Genomic DNA, 20930 nt, shown 5'->3' on the forward strand with positions numbered 1-20930 from the left:
AGCTGCAGTGGTCTGAATGGAAAAAAAGTGGCCGGTCCTTAAGGGGTAGAAAGCCCTAGGTCCTCAAGTGGTTAAAGAAAAGATGCCTTAGAGGGGATCTAATTAACATGTATAAATACATCAGAGGGCAATATAGAAGCTTGGCGGATGAGCTTTTTGTCCCTAGGCATTCACAAAGGACTAGAGGAAATGATCTGTGCATGGAGGAAAACGTTTCAGCCATTTATTTAGGAAAGGGTTCTTTACAGTAAGAGTGATTAAGATGTGGAATACATTGCCACAGGAAGAAGTTATGGCAAACGCTATATCTGCATTTAAAGGGGGCTTAGATGCTTTCCTTTAATTGAAAGACATCAATGGCTGTAATTACTAGGTAATGCCCATTGATGTTGATCCAGGGATTTTATCTGATTGCCATCTGGAGTCAGAAAGGATTTTTTTCCCTTTTGGGGCTAATTGGACCATGCCTTGTAAGGGTTTTTCGCCTTCCTCTGGATCAACAGGGATATGTGAGGGAGCAGGCTGGTGTTGTACTTTGTTTTATGGTTGAACTTGATGGACGTATGTCTTTTTTCAACCCAAATAACTATGTAACTGTGGGTTTGGGGGTACCGGGTGGTGGCAGAGCCCGGGGTCCCCACTTGTCATGTGCACCAGCGTTTGTGTGTTTTTAAAACTCTTTTTTTTTGCAGCTCCTAGTATTTAGATTATTTAGGGAGGGATGCATTGAGAGGTTTACTTGCACAAGGTGCCCCCTGCTGGTCACATAGTCTACAACTATGTGCGACCGAACCCTCTCTCATGTCTATGTCTATATTACACAGCTCCTGCTTTATTTGGTATTGCAGACATAAGTTTGAGTTATTTGCACTTTTTATTGGCTAACTGGCAGTCTGCTGACCTATATAAATGGCGGAATACTGTCTGGGAGTGAGCATTTGTTCCTCTTGTGTTTGGCAATCAGCTTGAAGGGGTAGTGTGGGTGAATTCCCTGGTGGTGGCTGCTCCGGGGTTCATATGCACTCCCCTTTTTGGTGATGTATGCTGGTTTGGGGATCCCCGGTGGTGGCAGAGCCCAGGGCCCCACCTGTCATGTGCACCAGTGTTTTTAAACATCTTTTCTTGCAGCTCCTAGTATGCACCTTCGTTAGCAAGGGGTGTTTGAAAGTAATATCTGGATGAGGTGCCCCCTGCAGGTCACGTACTTTAAGACTTTGTGGTACCAAACCCTCTCTCCTGTCTATGGCTGGATTGCACAGCTCCTGCTTGATTCGGTTTTGCAGACACAGATGTAAGTATTTGCATCTTTTATTGTCTGACTGGCAGTCTGAAGACCTATATAAGTGGCAGAGCGCTGCCTGGGAGTGAGCATTTGTTCCTCTTGTGTTTGGCAATCAGCTTGAAGGGTTAGTATGGGTGAATTCCCTGGTAGTGGCAGCTCTGGGGCTCGTGTGCGCTCCCCCTTGGTGTTGCATGCTAGTTTGGGGGTCCTGGGTGGTGGCAGAGCCCGGAGCCCCCACCTGTTATGTGCACCAGTATTTGTGTAAATATTCTAATAGCACGGTTTCTAAAACCTTATGCCATAACACCCTGCCAACCATTCTCCATTCAGGATCAAAGATTCAGGCAGCACACCAGCCTTATAAATTGAAAGAGCACCCACACCATTTGCTCCACAAGGCCAAGCCGTTGTAACTAAAGGCTAATAAGGTCACACCAGAACCAAGTAAGTATGACCAGGCTAGCACCAGAAAAGCACGGGCCAGCATAATTCTTGCACTAGATAAGATCAGGTCAGCCAGCTAGTCAAGTGATGCTGACCATCAAGAGGAGACTATCATTATAGTAAGGCCAGATATTATTATTATTATTATTATTATAGATAACTAGTCCAGTGAGCTGGTCTACCAAGGCCAGGCATTGTTCTAGGGAGCAAATCACGATTACTGCCTAATAGTTTGATGTCAAGGTTGGTGCTTTTATTGTATCATATTGTGTATCAGAGACATTTGGTGGCTCATCATTATGTGTCACACCTAGGAAAACCAACACTTTATAGGACCGAATTTATTCATGTATTCATTTTTTTCAAATGAGGTGTCACTTTTAAAGAAGAAGCTATCATTTAATTTAAATTATTGACTAGGTACTGGGAAGCATGAAATGCTATGCTAAAAGGAAAAAAGCTGTGAACTTCAGTGGGTTGATCACACTGTCATAGTTCTCCAGAGATACAAAGGGGGTGAAGGTAAATTGACTTTTCATTTAATTAATTATAGATAAACCTCTGCCAGCTGTCTGCCACTTGTAGACATCTGCACAGTAATGTTTCCATATTCAGGTATAAAATAGATAGATACATATTGTGTATGCACTCGAGCTGGCAAATGCAACAGATGTGCAAACTGAATGCCAAAACAATTTTCTTATCCAAAGACTCACAAAGTACAGAAGGAAGATACTATTTTCAGGATAGCCAATTTGACATTTTATAGAGGTGATTCATCAAGTGCTGTAACTCAGAGTATTCAAGTCAATAGAAGTTACAGCCTGAGCAGTCAATGCTACCCGTGAACCAACCTTGATAAATCAACTTCATCTGTCATGCATTTGTTACAGCTGAACATTAAACGTATCATTGCACCACTTTCTTTGTTTTATGTCAAAAACTTGACTGTCCCGAGTTACAAAATGAAAAAAGATAGTTTACTTGTCAAGTTGTTGATTTCAGTCAAAAGAAATATAGTGCAAAAACAATATCTGGCGGATCTAAACACAACTCATTTGTTTTGTTAGCGAAATGAGGTAGTTAGTGAGATTTATGTAAAAATAGGTACTGAAGTGCTTACGCTGCAAGGTGTGTTATAGCAGGTGTAATAACACAATATAGCACATATTAAAAAGATTATTGAGCCTGCAACAGTTATAGAGGGTTTATGTAGAGATTCCTTAAAGAGGATCTGTAACATCAAAAGATCCCCTGGGGCGGTACTCACCTTGGGTGGGGGAAGCCTCCGGATCCTAATGAGGCTTCCCATGCTGTCCTCTGTCCCACGGGGGTCTCGCTGCAGCCCGCCGTACAAGATGACGTCATTATTTAACTTCCCGGCTCCTGCACAGGCGCTCTGACGGCTGTCGGCTCCGAACTACACGGAAATACCCGATTGCCGTCGGGTCTGCTCTACTGCGCAGGCGCAAGTTTCCGGCGCCTGCGCAGTAGAGCGGACCCGACTGAGATCGGGTATTTCAGTGTAGTTCGGAGCGGAAAGCAGCCACAGCACCCCCGCTGGAGCCTGCAAAGGTAAATATTGAACTGACAGTCGGCTCTGTCGCCGGCTGTTCGGAGGGCTGCAGCGAGACCCCCGTGGGACAGAGGACGGCGTGGGAAGCCTCATTAGGATCCGGAGGCTTCCCCCACCCAAGGTGAGTACCCCCCAGGGGATCTTTTTGACGTTACAGAGTCTCTTTAAGACTCTGTAACAAAAGTTTCAGCCTTATTTCTTCTATCCTATAAGTTCCTATACCTGTTCTAATGTGCTCTGGCTTACTGCAGCCTTTTCTAGTTGCACGGTCTCTGTACTACATCTAATATTATTTTCTTTGTCAAAGCTTTGTTGAGCCAGGGAGGAATGCACTGCTTCTGCCCTCCACACCCCCTGCAGGCTCTGTGTGTGTGCTTTGTTTATCTCTCACAGACAGGTTTCTGCCTTGTGAACAGCTGTGAGTGCAGAAAGATCAGTTCAAAGCCCAGACAAGCAGCTAAGGCAACAAGTGGGAGAAACATTACAGCACTCGAGTCACGTTTGAGAGGAGCCACTGCAAACAGGCACCTGCTCTGATGATGTATTTCCTGTTTGGCAGCCATCCTTATTGTTTACAAAAACAATGAAGAAAACAGTGATTTTATCACCAAGAAAGCAGTGGGGAGCGGCGAAAATGTCACAGAGGGGGCTAGGAGAAAACAACAAACAGGCTGGTACGTTTATCTATGTAAGATTTTCACAGTACAGATTCTCTTTAACCACTTAAGCCCAACTGCGTGCGCGCCCCCGCTACTGGCCGCTAACCCACCGATCAGTGAAAGGGATTATAAATCCCTTTCGCTGATCGGACCCCCCCCCGGAGAAAAGCCGACAGCGTCTCTTCAGACGCTGCGGCTTTTCTGAGCTCTGGTCTCCTTTCTTCTGCCTGGGAGCGAGATCGATCGCTCCCAGGACTTTTTGATTCTGGCCATCTTGTGGCCAAATAGCAAATTACACCCAAAAAAAAAAAAGTTTTAAGAATAAACCTATACATATATTAAAAAAAAACCTGTTTACCTCCCACACCAAAAAATACCCACATACAAGTTTAAATAAAAAAAAAATAAAAAATTACAATAATAAAAAAAAAAGAAAAAACATAAATAGTTACCTAAGGGTCTGAACTTTTTAAATATTCATGTCAAAGGAGTATATCAATATGATTTAATAAATTATGGGCTTCTAAACAGTGATGGACGCAAAACGGAAAAAATGCACCTTTATTTCCAAATAAAATATTGTCGCCATACATTGTGATAGGGACATAATTTTAACAGTGAAATACCCGGGGCATATGGGCAAATACAATACGTGAGTTTTAATTATGGAGGCATGTATTATTTTAAAACTATAATGGCTGAAAACTGAGAAATAATGAATTTTTTCCATTTTTTTCTTATTCTTCCTGTTAAAATGCATTTACAGTAAAGTGGCTCTTAGCAAAATATACCACCCACAGAAAGCCTAATTGGTGGCGGAAAAAACAAGATATAGATCAATTAATTGTGATGAGTAGTGATAAAGTTATTGGCAAATGAATGGGGGGTGAAAGTTGCTCGGATGTAAAAAAATTTCAACCCTTCGGGCTTAAGTGGTTAAAGAGGAGCTGTACTGAAGATAACGTAATGTATAAAATTGCTATATATATATATATATATATATATATACAGGATCTTCTCAAAAAATTAGCATATTGTGATAAAGTTCATTATTTTCTGTAATGTACTGATAAACATTAGACTTTCATATATTTTAGATTCAAATACACACAACTGAAGTAGTTCAAGCCTTTTATTGTTTTAATATTGATGATTTTGGCATACAGCTCATGAAAACCCAAATTTCCTATCTCAAAATATTAGCATATTTCATCCGACCAATAAAAGAAAAGTGTTTTTAAAACAAAAAAAGTCAACCTTCAAATAATTATGTTCAGTTATGCACTCAATACTTGGTCGGGAATCCTTTTGCAGAAATGACTGCTTCAATGCGGCGTGGCATGGAGGCAATCAGCCTGTGGCACTGCTCAGGTGTTATGGAGGCCCAGGATGCTTTGATAGTGGCCTTAAGCTCATCCAGAGTGTTGGATCTTGCGTCTCTCAACTTTCTCTTCACTATATCCCACAGATTCTCTATGGGGTTTAGGTCAGGAGAGTTGGCAGGCCAATTGAGCACAGTAATACCATGGTCAGTAAACCATTTACCAGTGGTTTTTGCACTGTAAGCAAGTGCCAGGCCGTGCTGAAAAATGAAATCTTCATCTCCATAAAGCTTTTCAGCAGATGGAAGCATGAAGTGCTCCAAAATCTCCTGATAGCTAGCTGCATTGACCCTGCCCTTTATAAAACACAGTGGACCAACACCAGCAGCTGACATGACACTCCAGACCATCACTGACTGTGGGTACTTGACACTGGACTTCAGGCATTTTGGCATTTCCCTCTCCCCAGTCTTCCTCCAGACTCTGGCACCTTGATTTCCGAATGACATGTAAAAGTTGCTTTCATCCGAAAAAAGTACTTTGGACCACTAAGCAACAGTCCAGTGCTGCTTCTCTGTAGCCCAGGTCAGGCGCTTCTGCCGCTGTTTCTGGTTCAAAAGTGGGTTTATGCTTCCATCTGCTGAAAAGCTTTATGGAGATGAAGATTTCATTTTTCAGCACGACCTGGCACTTGCTCACAGTGCCAAAACCACTGGTAAATGGTTTACTGACCATGGCATTACTGTGCTCAATTGGCCTGCCAACTCTCCTGACCTGAACCCCATAGAGAATCTGTTGGATATTGTGAATAGAAAGTTGAGAGACGCAAGACCCAACACTCTGGATGAGCTTAAGGCCGCTATCAAAGCATCCTGAGCCTCCATGACACCTGAGCATTGCCACAGGCTGATTGCCTGCATGCCACGCCGCATTGAAGCAGTCATTTCTGCAAAAAGGATTCCCGACCAAGTATTGAGTGCATAACTGAACATAATTATTTGAAGATTGACTTTTTTTTGTTTTAAAAACACTTTTCTTTTATTGGTCAGATGAAGTATGCTAATTTTTTGAGATAGGAAATTTGGGTTTTCATGAGCTGTATGCCAAAATCATCAATATTAAAACAATAAAAGGCTTGAACTACTTCAGTTGTGTGTATTTGAATCTAAAATATATGAAAGTCTAATGCTTATCAGTACATTACAGAAAATAATGAACTTTATCACAATATGCTAATTTTTTGAGAAGATCCTGTATATATATATATATATATATATATATTCATATTCATTTATAAATTAATTTGTAAGTGTTTGCCCATTGTGATAACTTTCCTTACCTTGATTTCAATTCTGACATTTTTCACAGGTTGCAACATCTTTAGTGCTGTCAGGTGCAGCTCTGCAGAGTGTTTGTTTACTGAGAGTTCCAAAGCCAGATAAGATGGTGCCTGGTCTCCCACAGTGCTCTGGGAGGAGAATTTAGCATAGCTAAACAGCCTAGGTTACTCACCAATATACAGCAATACATAGATATGCTGTAGGACGTGTTTCTGATGCTGAAACGGTATTACCATAAAAGTGGGTGTCCTGAATAATTTATTGCATTGTAATATATGTTACTACAGTGTCTCTTTAAATCCATCTTCCTGTATAAACATAAAGGATTTTTTGTATTTAAATTAACCACTCCCCTCAGCGCCTCCTTTCTCATTTAAATACTGGGCCCTTGAAAGGATGAGCATAGCTTCCCTTGCTTGTGGGTATATTTCGGCAGCCATTGTGGTCTGGCTGCAGGCTGTAGCTCTCCTGCTCCTATGCTGGTACAACTCATTTATATGATGGAGGTGTAGTGCGATTTGTCGCACCCTGGAGATCTGAGATTTATGTGCATGCATGTATTCCCTAGAATGGTAGAACCAGGCAGACAGTGACTGTGATCAATTGGAAATGCCCAGAGCCTTTAGAACAAGTTAATTTAACAACAACAAGCCATTGGCAGCATGGTGACCCTGCTTGTACACTGTACAGTGAGTGTAATCAACACATTTGGTTGAAAATATTTATGTGCATGGTTTTCCTGACTATTCATCTGCATTTACAGACTAGGAAGTTGATTCACAAAACTTATGACATGAATTTTCTCACCTTATTAATCAACTTACAGGTATGTTTAGGTCTCTTTTTCTGACAATAAGTAATGCTTTATCTCTCCTTATCTGACTTAACTCAAGGTTTATATCTTATTGGGGTTGATTCAGTAAATGCTAGTGAACGTGCCATGCACAACCCCAGCAGAGTAACACACTATTTTGCAATTAACACAACCTAGAGCAGCCAGGGATGTCAAACCGGTCCTACGAGGGGCGAGGTCCTCACTCATTTTTTACACAGCTCAAATTAATAGTTGGGTCTGAATCAGGAAAGGTGTGGTCCATCAGGTAGAACACATTCCTCTCTTTCTCAGTCCATCCTAAACTCTGGCATGGATCCGGCCCTTCAGGCCTGGAGTTCAACACCTGTGACCTAGAGTGTTGCTATTGTAACACTATCATAGCAACACTCACATTACACAAGTGAAGTATGGACTGGTGTTAGTCGAGGATCAGAAATGCAGACATCAAAGCAACAAACGTTAATTCTGGTGATACCTTAGTTAGTCATTAACCACTTGAGGACCCACCCTTTACCCCCCCTTAAGGACCAGCGCTGTTTTAGCTGATCTGTGCTGGGTGGTCTGTGCAGCCCCCAGCACAGATCAGGGTGCAGGCAGAGCAACCAGATCGCCCCCCTTTTTTCCCCACTAGGGGGATGATGTGCTGGGGGGGTCTGATCGCTCCTGCCTGCCTGTTTGTTGCGGGGGGGAGGGCACCTCAAAGTCCCCCTCCGCGGCGAAATTCCCCCCCTCCCTCCCTCTCCTCCCTCCCTTCCCCGGAGATCCGAGGCTGCACAGGAACGGATCTGTCCTGTGCAGCCTCTAACAGGCTCCTGCCTGTCATGTGACAGCGATCCCTGGCTGCTGATTGGCCGGGGATCGCTGATCTGGTACAACGCTGCTACTGTTAGCAGCGTTGTGCGTTGTACGAATGTAAACAAAGCGGATTATTTCCGCTTGTGTTTACATTTAGCCTGCGAGCCGTGATCGGCGGCCCGCAGGCTATTCACGGAGCCCCCCGCCGTGAATTGACAGGAAGCAGCCGCTCACGCGAGCGGCTGCTTCCTGATTAATTAGCCTGCAGCCGGCGACGCAGAACTGCGTCGCTGGTCCTGCAGCTGCCACTTTGCCGACGCACGGTATGAGTGCGCGGTCGGCAAGTGGTTAAAGGAATCACCAGAATCAACATTTCTTGGTCTGATGTCTGCATTTGCATTACACAGATACTACAGGTTGTGCTAATTGTGCAACGTGTGCTACTCTGCTGACATGACTACTAATACTATTGCCATAGGGAATCAACCACCTTATCTGTTCAATGATTTTGCTGCCTTTATGTATTTATTGCATTGTGCATTCCTGATAGTTAAGTTGTAAAATAAGTAAGGTGAAATAATTCAAGAGAAAAAAATTCCTATGGTCCTGCTAAGTGCTGCACACTGATTCGGCATGGTGCATTATGGCTTTGCCTGCCAAATACTGCACTGTCGCAGGTGTTTAGTTCTACATTCCAAAACTTGAATCTTTTTTGTTCCAAATAAATGTGATGTTGTTATCTTGAATATGAGCAGCAACGCTAATGGAGAGCAGTTCTCTTTTCAACCCATTCTTAATAAATCAGTCTGAATGCTTTTATGCTTCTTAGACCAAAACTACCTAATTATTTTATGGAAGTAGAGAATATAGAAAAGAGCAGGTTGCGAATCGAGAGGAAACTGTGCATACGTGAGGCCATCGCAGGTTGCAGACTGGAGATATGCTTTTATTGGTTTTAACTGGAACCCTGGAGGCTAAAAGCATCATTTAAAGTACAGAATTGATTGTCTGGCTTTTGAAACTTTACTACTGTTGTCATTTTCATCCTCAGTTGTTATCCCAGATGATTTAAAAAGATGTCCTAGGTAACCCTTTGTTTTCTTTCTAAAGGATTCTGACAACTTTGCTGGCAGGAGAATATATTTTATGTTACATTAGCTACAGCCTTGTTTCAGAATGTGCACTATATTTATTATTATCCTGGATGGATATTGGCCTGTTCACCGGGCATTCCAAATTAAAACATGTTTCTAAACACCAGTTTTATGCAGAAAAAAAAACTAGTTTACACGGGAAGTGTAAAACACATTTTGCATCCAGTTACTGATGGAAATGTATAGAACTGTTTCTTAGTTAAACCTATACAGTAGATCAAATGTACCTAAATATCTGGGTAATACATGACCACAATAGTTAGCGTCATATGAAAATAATTGCCCGATTAATGACTTATTGGTTACCCTTTATGAGTCTGACCTTTATTAACCTACATTGATAACCTGGCCAAAGTTACTTCATTGATGGGGTGGAACTTCGGACCCACTTTAGGATCATGACATGACACCCTGAAAAACATTCATGACATACGGTTTGGTTTGCTGCTTAGGTCAATATCTGCACTTCCGGTGGGTGGCTCTGCAACTTTGTTTATGTTTAGCTTGGGGACCTGTTACATTATGCCGGAATTGCTACTCTGGCTGGTACAGTTTACGCATTAGATAGTAACATGTGCTATGTCTATGGTAGAGAGAGAAATTATGTTTCTCCTAACTTACATGCATTATGGTGATATATCACTGTTATTATGTATCTGCTCTACTTTTCCCTCAACTATCCTCATAAGGGAGGATCATCTTTCACTATATCTGTTGACAAAAACTTCAATAAATACCTTCCTGTAAAATAAAAGTACCTAAATAAAGAACAGAAGTTTATAATTTGTTATCCGCTAAACCCTTGTCCCTCCCCTCCTCCCCCTGATGTTTCAAGCCTCTAGACTGTAAGCTCACAAGGGCAGGGACTTCCCTCTTGTAATTCCTGTTTCTGTTGTATTTTGTCAAAGGTACTAATGTAATGGAATGTACTAATTGTTAATGTCTCAAAATATGCATCAATTGTATTTATATACTAGAAATACTTTTATATACCTTTTATACTGAATAGCAATATTCGTTTGTTTTTTTATTCAACTATCTTTACAATAGTTTCAATTGTCCTTTTTAATGCAATTCATTGTCCTTGTCCTTGAACTCTTTAGGCATCCATTTACAAACAATCCTGTTGAAGTGGTGGTAAAAGTGTTTTTTTTTTTTCAATACTGAAAATTAGTACCTCAAGGATTTTATTGCTTTGTATACCCCCATTGCAAAGTACCCCATTATCGTCTTAAGACAAAAGGTCACTACATGTTATCGCTTCAATTTGTTACAAAAAAACAAACAAAACCCATCCATTATGCATTATTTCTGGATGCTCCAATTCTGTGTGCGGAGCTCTGCAAGGTATTCTTTCTTGTCTCGATTAACCAGTCAAGCATTGATTATCACTGGTTTATATCAAATAAAGTCATTTATACACCTTGCATAGGGAATCTGCTTTTCATCAATACAAGGTATGTTTGCAAGATGTATAAATGACTTTGTTGTTTTCATAGATCACCTTACTATCTTAACTACATGAAGACCGCGTCACGCCAATGGGTGTGACCATGGTGCCAGCCCCAGGACCACCTAACGTCAATTGGCGTCAAAACCTGGGCCCGGCTACTGCAGGAGATCATGTGCAGACTGCGCGCGCATCTCCTGTTTGGAAGGTGGCACTCCGCCCCGCCTTCTATCTCTGAGCAGCGATCGCCGCTCAGGAGACTGTTAGATGGCGAAATAGTGCTGTACAGCACTGCGATCTGCAGCAACGCTGTACTGGGGACAGCCGTCCCTGGGACACTAGAGAGTGATTGGCTCTCATAGGCTGAAGCCAATGACAGCCGATCGCCATGATTGGCTGGCTGCTGGGAGGGAGGGGAAAAAAATAAGCATTTTTATTTAAAAATACATAATAAAAATATTTATAAAAAAAAAATAAACACAGTGGGAACAATCAGACCCCACCAACAGGAAGCTCATGTCTATGTATGTATCGTGTAGTGTATGTATTGTATTCTATAGTCAATTTAGGGGGAAGCCAATTAACTTATTTGCATGTTTTTGGGATGTGGGAGGACACCAGAGTGCACGGAGGAAACCCATGCAGACACGGGGTAAACATACAAACTCCTTGCAGATGTTGAGCTGGCTGGGATTCGAACCAGGGACCCAGTGCTGCAAGGCGCGAGCCCTAACCACTACATCACCGTGCTGCATATGCAGCTTTTTCTCCTAGATGGTATTTTCAAAACTTGTCTTTAAAATGCCTTTAAAACCCCCAACAAGCAAAATAATTGTATAGTACTTTTTCACCTATTTGTTGGTACTTTTTTAACGGCAAAGTCCTGAAATATTATTTTAAATGCAAGATGAATATTATCTCCTTGGAGAAAGCTCGGGAGAAAAGTTAATTGCATACGAGAGCCTTGGTGTCTGAACACTTGGTGGTTCAGACTCCAAGGCAATACTGTACTTAGCAGTGGAGGGTTTATAGGAGTTGATTCACTAAGCCGTGCTGCTGTAGCAGTGCAGTTTATTGACAGCAGTGCAGGGTAATAATTCTCAGCGCATGGTATGCAGTCACAGTGTGCGCTGCTAAATTAGATTCTGCTCTGATAGTTTAACAAGCGATTAGTTAAACTTAACTAGTGCTCCACTGAACCCACCCGGAGCTTGGCGGGTCCAGTGGCTTCAAAGGACGAGATCCTGCACTTTGATTGGCCAGGAGCTGCCTGTCACTTGACAGTCAAAGTGCAGGAATATCATTCTTTGAAGCCACTGGACCTGCTTGTTAAGTTTAACAAAGCGCTCATTAAATGATTGGATCATAGAGTAATTTAGCAGCGCATGCTCTGGATGGATAGTTTGAGCCTAAAATTATTACCACGCGCTGTTGTCATTAAGCTGCGCTGCTATAGCAGTTCAGCTTAGTGAATCAGCCCCATAGATTCCTTTTAGTAAGCTACTTGGAACACTGGTTATTCTGGGTCTCTATTACTTAAAGTGGACCTGAACTCTTGAACAGCACAAAACGAAAAGTCTTTATTCAACATATAGTTGCACAAAATCACTGCTCTATGTTCTGTGTTTGTTTAGCCACATTTAATTGTTCAATTAGTCTTATCAGCAGCAATGAATCTGAATTGTAAGCTGTACTGCTGCTCTCTGCTGGTAAACACCAAGGCTTAACCCTTTCAGTGCTCCCAGGACAGGGAAACAAACTTGTAAACTTCAGGTTTTTAAGGATTTCCATAAATTGTAATTAAGAATTTTTTTCCACTAAAGGTTATCATGCTGTGACTAATTTACTATCTAGCTATTATTTACCTATTATCAAGCTATTTAGTGCTGAGTTTAGTTCCACTTTAACAGAGTACCAAGTCATGCTCTTGTTAAAGGACAACTGAAGTGAGAGGGATATGGAGACGGTCATATGTATTTCCTTATAAGCAATACCAGTTGCCTGGCAATCCAGCCGACCCTCTGCCTCTAGTACTTTTAGCCATAGACCCTGAAGAATCATGTAGCAGATCAAATGTTTTTAACATTATTTCCAGAAAACAGCACACATCCAACAGGGTTTCTCATTATTTGCCCCCTTAAAAAGGAAAGAAAAAAAGGTTGTCTTGCTTCTCACTTTAATTCTTTTTCAGTTTACATCATGCATGGGCTCTGAACACTTCTCATAAAACAAAAGCACATTCCAGAATATCTTACCATCTCATTCACAGAAGACCATTTTCTAAAGCTCCATTATGAATTAGTATCCTTGTCTGTTTTGTACTATTTTTATTGAGCCTGAGAAGACCAAACCATTTTATATATCTATAAGTCCCATATATGAAATGTAATCTGTTTTACAATATATTTCACATTCTGAATATCAGAAAAAAGCAAAATATCACGTTCCAGCTATCATCATTTTGATTTGTTGGTTAGATAATGAAGGCAGCACCTGATTGGTTACCATGCACAACACCTTCCTTTTCCACACTCATAGGAAAGTGTGACGTTTCCTCTTTTCAGATAAGAAAACCAAACAATGTAATTACCTCCTGCGGAATGTCTGAGCTATTTGAAGACATTCAATATGCCATACTTATTGATCTCATTTTTATTATCAGAACATTAAAGTAATCTGTCTTTTGTTTCAAACGTTAAAAATGTATTTGCTTTCACAGAAAGCAACATGCTAATTCTTTTATCTAGTCATTGAAGGCATGTTTCCTGCGTACACCAGCCTGAGTATAATTGAGTCTGTGGAATCTTCTCCAGAATGTCACTGGAGAGTCAACAGTCTAGACATTTGTACACAGATGTTCAATGTGCAGAAATGTGATTTCTCATTCCGCTTTTCAGTCACAAAAAATCAAGTCCACTTCCATGGGCATCCTCTTCTGTGGGGCTGTATCAAATCAAAGCTTGATGTCTTGAGACTCTGACATTTTGGCTAGCGTCTTCTTTACTCGCAATGCTGTAAGGCGGGAAGCTGGGTTGTGAGCCCAACACTCCGTCATCAGTTTTCCCATCTGTCTTAGGCACTGCAGACCAAAAAAACAAGTTTTAAAACCTTAATTGTGGATATTTTTCCAAGAGCCTTCCCAATGCATCACAAATAATGTATCCAATTTACAACAAAACATACTGGGTCTAACAAATGTATCATTTAAGGACATTGTTGTCTTTTAAGCAGATTGTTTACATACACTATGTAATTAGGTTATATAGGCTATGGTCTAGAATTGCAAGAGTCGGAGTGGTCCATTCAGCTGTTTAATTGATAAAGAGGAACCTTACTGAATACTGAATATAACTTAATTAATAAATTAGCTATATATTACAATATTCCTTCATAAATGATCTATTCAATGTTTGTCCACTGTAAAATCCTACCTCAGCTTGATAGACATTCCTGAATGTATCAGTGGTGACGGCATATTTACTGTTGGCAAAGTTAATCACTCTAGGGTGTTGTTTTTTTTTTCCTCTGTGTAGTGAGCGGTAATCTCAGCTGTGTGTATTAAACCTAGACTAACCATTTACTGACATCCTAACGTATTAAAACGTCATGCTTACCGCTATTAACAGCAACATGACGTTTTAATACGTCCCGCGTTCCCGCCGATGCTACCGCCGTGTGTGCGCCGCAACTGCATCTGTTTCCGTCGGGCTTCCGTGCTGGGTGATTGGGGAAGAGGACCGAACGGTCCTCTACCCAATCGCAGTGCCTGGAGTGAATGGACGTGACCGCGAACAGCGGCTATGTCCATTCACAATAACAGGAAATGTAACAATTAAATAAAGTGAAGAAAAAAAAAGTGAACATTTCCTATGAGTGCTTACACCTACAAAATACATTCATTTTCAAGTACATACAGATCTTAATAAAATTACACTTCCAACCCTCCCCCCCCCCCCCCAAAAAAAAAAACACTTGTAAAAAAAAAAATCAGCTAAAAAAAATAAATAAATAGTTGCCTTAGGGACTCAGCTTTGTTAATTTATATTTTATGGGGGGAAATTAATTTTAATTTATTACATAGGGGCTTGTAATTATGGCCAGAATAAAAAAAAACACAACAGAAAAATAACACTTATATTTCAAAATAATATACTGTCGCCATACATTGTGATAGGGACATCATTTAAACTGTATAATAATCGGGACAACTTGGCAAATAAAACGTGTTTGTTTTATCCACAGGAGAATGTTTAATTTTAAAACTATAATGGTTGAAAACTAAGAAATAATGATTTTTTTTCTTTTTTTTCTGTTTTTCTCATTGAAACGCATTTAGAATAAAAAAATTCTTAGCAAAATGTACTATCCACAGAAAGCCTAATTGGTGGCGAAAAAAACGAGGTATAGATCATTTTCTTGTGATAAGTAGTAATAAAGTTATTAGGGAATAAAAGGGAGGAGCACTGACAACTGAAAATTGCTCTGGTCCGTTAGGATAAAAACCCTTGGGGGTGAACTGGCTAAATATCACTAGGAGGGCAAAGTTACATATCGATATACAGCAATATATAGTTATAAAAAGCTTTCCTGATACTGAAACCAGGATAATCAATGTAAAAATGGATATCTTGAATACATTTCATAGTCTTCTTTAAAGGCCTTGCCTAGATATTATACATGGTCCTGCAAATTTGGTGATCCTAGAACATACAGGGACTTTGCTATTAACCTCTATAGTTGGCGCTCATTGATTTTAATGTTATATGCAAACTTTTGACACAAAATGGCGAATGGCGTACTGCAACCAGTCGCCAGGAACCGTTCCCCTGGCAAACGGATGTGCCATCCCTAATTATTGTATTATGAGGTATATTAGTGAGAATCACACTGCTAGGGGAGAACTATGAAATGCTTTGGTCAGGGCAGACTCTGCTCTATGTGTTTGTGTTTTCTGAACTTATAAAAAAAAAGTATGTATTTGTTACTGCATGAAAGGTAACACAGGAGGCACAGGTAAACCATGACAGTTCCCACATTTTTTATTGTGAAAGGTTCACTTTAGTCATTTGTCTTACACAGAGGGGCAGTTAAAAAGCAATGCAATTTTACTTGATATAACACCACCTCTTAGCATTGCTGTGGCAGTTCATCAGGAACTGTCCACAAAAATGATGCAGCAATAAAATTACCGCATAATTGCTGAATGTGTCCTTTGTGGATAATTTTCTTTGGGGTCAGTACGCTATACAATAATGGACATTGCCTCCTATTAGATGGAATACTGGAGCTTTATGGATTGCACATCAGTAGATGTCCCTGGAGCTAGGCAGCAATGTCAGAACCTTGCCATAGGGAACCATATCAAAATTCATAATATTGCACTGCAGCTCTATGATCTGCTGTTAAATGTTGTGTTCTGTTTTGTGTCATTTGCAATGTTTTCACATTAAATGCTTATGAATTGGCCTCTTAGGCCTTGTTCCAACACTCAGGCCTTGTTTAAGCAGTCACTAATGCTTATAGTGTGAACAAGCTTAATTGTCCGTTTAAGAACTCCATGCTTGGCTATTCCTTAAATGCTCAAGTTGCAAATACTTTAGATCTAAAAATTCCTAAGTATAGCAGCTATATTACTTTGCATCGTACTATAAAGCTCACATGTGCATGCAAACATCTCTATTCTGGCTCAGACAGATTGATTGGCTAGCAGCATCAGGTGGTTCAGGTACTGTCAATTGTACAGAATCACTCTCCTCTAACCCCCCCCCCCTTACCTCAAATCAAGAAATCAAGTAAGCATAACTACTTGCCCTCCCCAAGGGGCAAGTATAACTCCCCCCCCCCCCCTCATAGCAAGTGTGGTTAGTATCACTACCCCTCCAACAGCAAGCATGATTGCCCCTCTCCATTAACATGTGTGCCCAATATAACTCTAATTCTAACTAACTAACTAATTAACTAACTAACTAACTAACTAATTAATTCTAACCCCGAGCAACAATGGTGCCCAGTGTGATTCACCTCCACCAGCTAGTAAGTGCTGCTGCCATAGCTCAGCAGTCTCCCCCTCCCCATACACAGAGTAGCACATTGGAGCAGAGTATTATACTTGCTCCAGCATTAAGCCAGGTCTGCTTTTCTCTCCACAGAAGACAGGAGACACCCTCTATGTCGCTATTAGGCAGAGCCGGGACAAGGTCCTCCAGCACCCAAAGCTAAGACACTAAAGTGTGCCCCTCCATCCCTCCCACCCCAGCCATCGCACACTGATTGCTATTAGACTAAGAGACGCCCCAGGGCCCCCGACCCCTAAAACACCTTAATCTCTAGTTATTTGCCTTGCAGTCACTGCCATGCACTTCCTTGTTCTTATTTCTCTCTGCTTCAAACACAAAAGGGGAATATAGCTGAGTGAGGTGCCCCCTACACTGCGCCCTGAGGCTGGAGCCTCTCTGCCTCGGCCCGGCCATGATATTAGGCATGGTCAGAGAGATGCTAAGAATTTTGAGTTAATACAAATCTTATGCTAATTTTATGCAACATGTATGAAACTCGTAAATAGACCAATCTGATTGGTTAGCATACAATGTGCATAAGCTTGGGACTATTAGCATCTCATCAACCATCTCAAGCTATTACCTCATGTGACGTTCCTACAGTTACTGGAGAAGAACTAGGGAGGCATTATGGTAGAAGTAGCCCTCCCGGCCCTATGGCCCCCCTATCAAGACTACTCACCCTTCCTATATCAGAAGCACCAGGATTTTAATGTAATACAGTGTTCACAAACCAGGTATGTGGCAGAGACAGTTTGTGTCAAGTGCCAGCTAGGCATAATAACCAAAAAGGTTATACCAGTCCATCACTGAGGGTATTGCCTTTTCTCCTATTTACTGGTATTATTCCCCCTCTGACTTGTACATATTCTGGCTCTAAATCTGAATCTCATCATAAAGCCCCATTGTAGTCACTTTGCCAAGATGGAAGCTGACATCAGGGTATTTTTAAAGCATTTTGTCAGTTCCTGGCTTTACGTTCTGCAGTTCTAATGAACCATAATGATTTCTGCTCTCAAACTAATTTAACACCGTCGATATGGCAGACCTTAATAATCATTCAAATCATGCAGAAAACGTTTATGCAAGATGTAGTGAAATTTAAAGTGGTGACAAAATATATATATTTTTATTGTGTTAGTGTTAGCACAAACTTACCTTTCCTTATGAGCAATTCCATTTAGAATTTTAAACACAATGGAATGAGAGAAAACTCCAAGTAGAATCACTCAGACGTCACTTTCTCAAGTGTCACAATAACAAAATATATTATTCTATGAGGACATTTTCAAGGATTTCATATTTTTCCTGTAGAATTCAGCAAAACACACAAAAGCAGCATGATTTCATGCTCCACATTCCCTACCTCATCACTACTCCATCTGTTCGGAAATGAGGGTCGTAACCTCCGGATACACACAATTTCCCTCATGTCTTCGTAAGAGGGGTCGGTTGGTACCACGTCGTGATAGGGCAGCTGGTATTCTTCTAATATACCTAAATTACAAATGCATTATCAAATTCTGTTTTTTTTTTTCATAGTTTCCTCAAATATATTCCTGCTTTCCCTCTTATGACAACGTAAATGATAACAACTCTGTTCTTCCATCCCCCCTCCACCACACCAAATTAAATATGCAAAACACACAAACACACGCACACACACACACACGCACACGCACACACACGCACGCGCACGCGCACACACACACACACACACACACACACACACACACACACACCAGTCTCTAAGAGAATTTGAATATTCATCTTTAAATTTGTCATTATTGTGCAAACATACTTATGCAATTTCCTATATCTATATTTGCTGTCTCCCTCATCATCAACCTTTACTCACAGAAACAGGACACATCTGGACTAAAAGTCACAGCTAATAAGCCCCGTAAGACCAAAAAGCTTCTGCCCTTTAAACTGCTCAACCTCATGGTGATGAAGCATGCTGACTTTACACGTGCATAACAACAACATATAATGGACGCTCACTATTAAAAGACAACTGTAGTGAAAGGTATATGGAGGATGCCATATGTATTTCCGTTTAAGCAATTCCAGTCGCCTGGCAGCCCTGCTGATCATCTGCCTCTAATACTTTCAGCCATAGACCCTGAACAAGCATATGTAAATAAGTGTTTCTGACAAAATTGGTAGAACTGACAAGATTAGCTGCATGCTTGTTTCTGGTGTGATTCAGATACAGTATTACTGCAGCCATATAGATCAGCAGGGCTGCCAGGCAACTGATATTGTTTAAAAGGAAGCAAATATGACAGCCTCGATATCACTCTCACCTCAGGTTAACTTCAAGCACTCAGTTTTAAGATGTGCAGTTAACAGGGCAGCAGCTCTGCCTTTAAACTTTAGAGTAGTTATAAAAAAAAGTAAAAAAAAAGGCGAATGGGACAAGGAGGTGGAAAGCATATACTAGTGACTAATCCCAACTAATGTTCATACAAATACAGAATATCTTGAGTTAAATGGAAAGTAAGTTGCAAAAGTTTAGCATCAATGGATGCAAAGCTCAAATAGTTGAAGGGGGATACAGAACTCTCAAACATAAATGCAAAAGTATGTGACTGATCTGAAACCTCATGCTCAGCGCTTACATGAAAAAAACTGCTTGGGAATTTTGACGCCGAGTAGCAAAATTTTACAGGAATGACTCAGCGGACTATCCAAAATGCAAATGACAACCTATCAGTATTTCATTTATTGTAGGAATGCCTCCACCTTCCACCCCCCATTGGGCGATTTCTGGTCTCAAGTGATCAGATTTCTCCATGACAAAATAGGCCATCCAGTGGAGAAATTATACTAAAACCTTCATATGGGAGATCCTTTACAACACTAGACAAGAAATTGCCCTAAACTGTTTGTCTGCCGATTCTTCAACTATCTCTACTTGGAGAAAAAGAGTAGACCCCTTAGTGCCGGTTCACACTAGGCAGAAAAATGTACTGATTAAACAGGGAGGAAGCAACTGTATAAACGCATCCTATGTTAAGCACTGTGTATGGTACTTAGTGGTGATAGCAGCGTCAATTACGATATTAACATTATTGTCTAAGGGTTGGTAAAATGACCAGGTGTGAGGGAGCCACAATTACCTGTCTAGTGCTCAGATATGAGATTTTTGTACTTGCCATGCAATATAAGAGACACTAAATGGACTCCAGACATTTTTTGCTTTGCAACAATTCTGAATATTCAAATCTTTGGATGCATCCATTTTTTATACAAACTTTTTCTTATAGACAAATTGTATTACAAATGAGACTATCTACTACAGCTAATTAACTAAAGAATAAGGCTATGTTCCCATCGTGCATGCTGAGAAACACAGGTTTTAAGGCACACATTTTTGCAGTGTTCATATGTACAGCATCTAAACTCAAGCAAAGAGACACTGAAAAGTGATAATGCAAGTCATCCAGCAAAGGAGCAAGCAGTGCATTATCGCAGTATGAATGAGACAACCACATAGATGTGAATGAGCCTAATGACTGATGTGGGCAGTGCATTCAAGTCTGTTTCCACATTGCAGAATAATGAACTTTATTATATTGTGAACTATGCCTAAATATTGAAATCATTGCAATCATATAGTTACCTCCTGATATACACCGCCTGGCCACTTCCCAAAGAATAAGTCCAAAGCTGTACATGTCCGCCATTATATAGGATTGGAAGTGATTCCTGTTTAAGCTCTCATCCAGGACTTCAGGAGGCATATAGCGCTTTGTACCTACTCTGGTATTTGGTGGTATGTCTACTTCATTTGTATCACTGTGGAAGAAAGTGCAAACAAATTGTTTGTTTTTTTAAGAAAATAGAACACTGAAAACATGTTGGAATTAGTAACACAGAAATCGTCTCTATTGTGACTTCGGTTTGTGAATATATACAAAACCTGAATCTTCCAAAAACATGAGAGGACTGAGAGAGAAACGGAGAAATGAAAGTTTGCATTCTTTCTGCTTCCCTTGCCTTCCTTGTTCC

At 40.7% G+C, this 20930-nt stretch overlaps 1 protein-coding gene across 7 annotated transcripts in view; it reads right to left on the minus strand.

Annotated features, from left to right (window-relative positions):
• Window positions 1-13026: 13026 nt before the first annotated feature.
• The window catches only part of BMPR1B (bone morphogenetic protein receptor type 1B), a 664739-nt gene continuing 656835 nt past the window's right edge, over window positions 13027-20930 (minus strand). For all 7 annotated transcript variants that reach the window (XM_068232346.1, XM_068232391.1, XM_068232364.1 and 4 more), the window contains 3 exons: window positions 20542-20717; window positions 18280-18410; window positions 13027-13936 (listed from right to left, as the gene is read on the minus strand). In XM_068232346.1, coding sequence (XP_068088447.1) covers window positions 13811-13936; window positions 18280-18410; window positions 20542-20717 — 433 coding nt within the window. In that variant the 3' untranslated portion in view covers window positions 13027-13810. The remainder of the gene's footprint in view (window positions 13937-18279; window positions 18411-20541; window positions 20718-20930) is intronic.

Source organism: Hyperolius riggenbachi, chromosome 1, assembly GCF_040937935.1.
Source record: "Hyperolius riggenbachi isolate aHypRig1 chromosome 1, aHypRig1.pri, whole genome shotgun sequence".
NCBI classification, from domain to species: Eukaryota; Metazoa; Chordata; class Amphibia; order Anura; family Hyperoliidae; genus Hyperolius; species Hyperolius riggenbachi.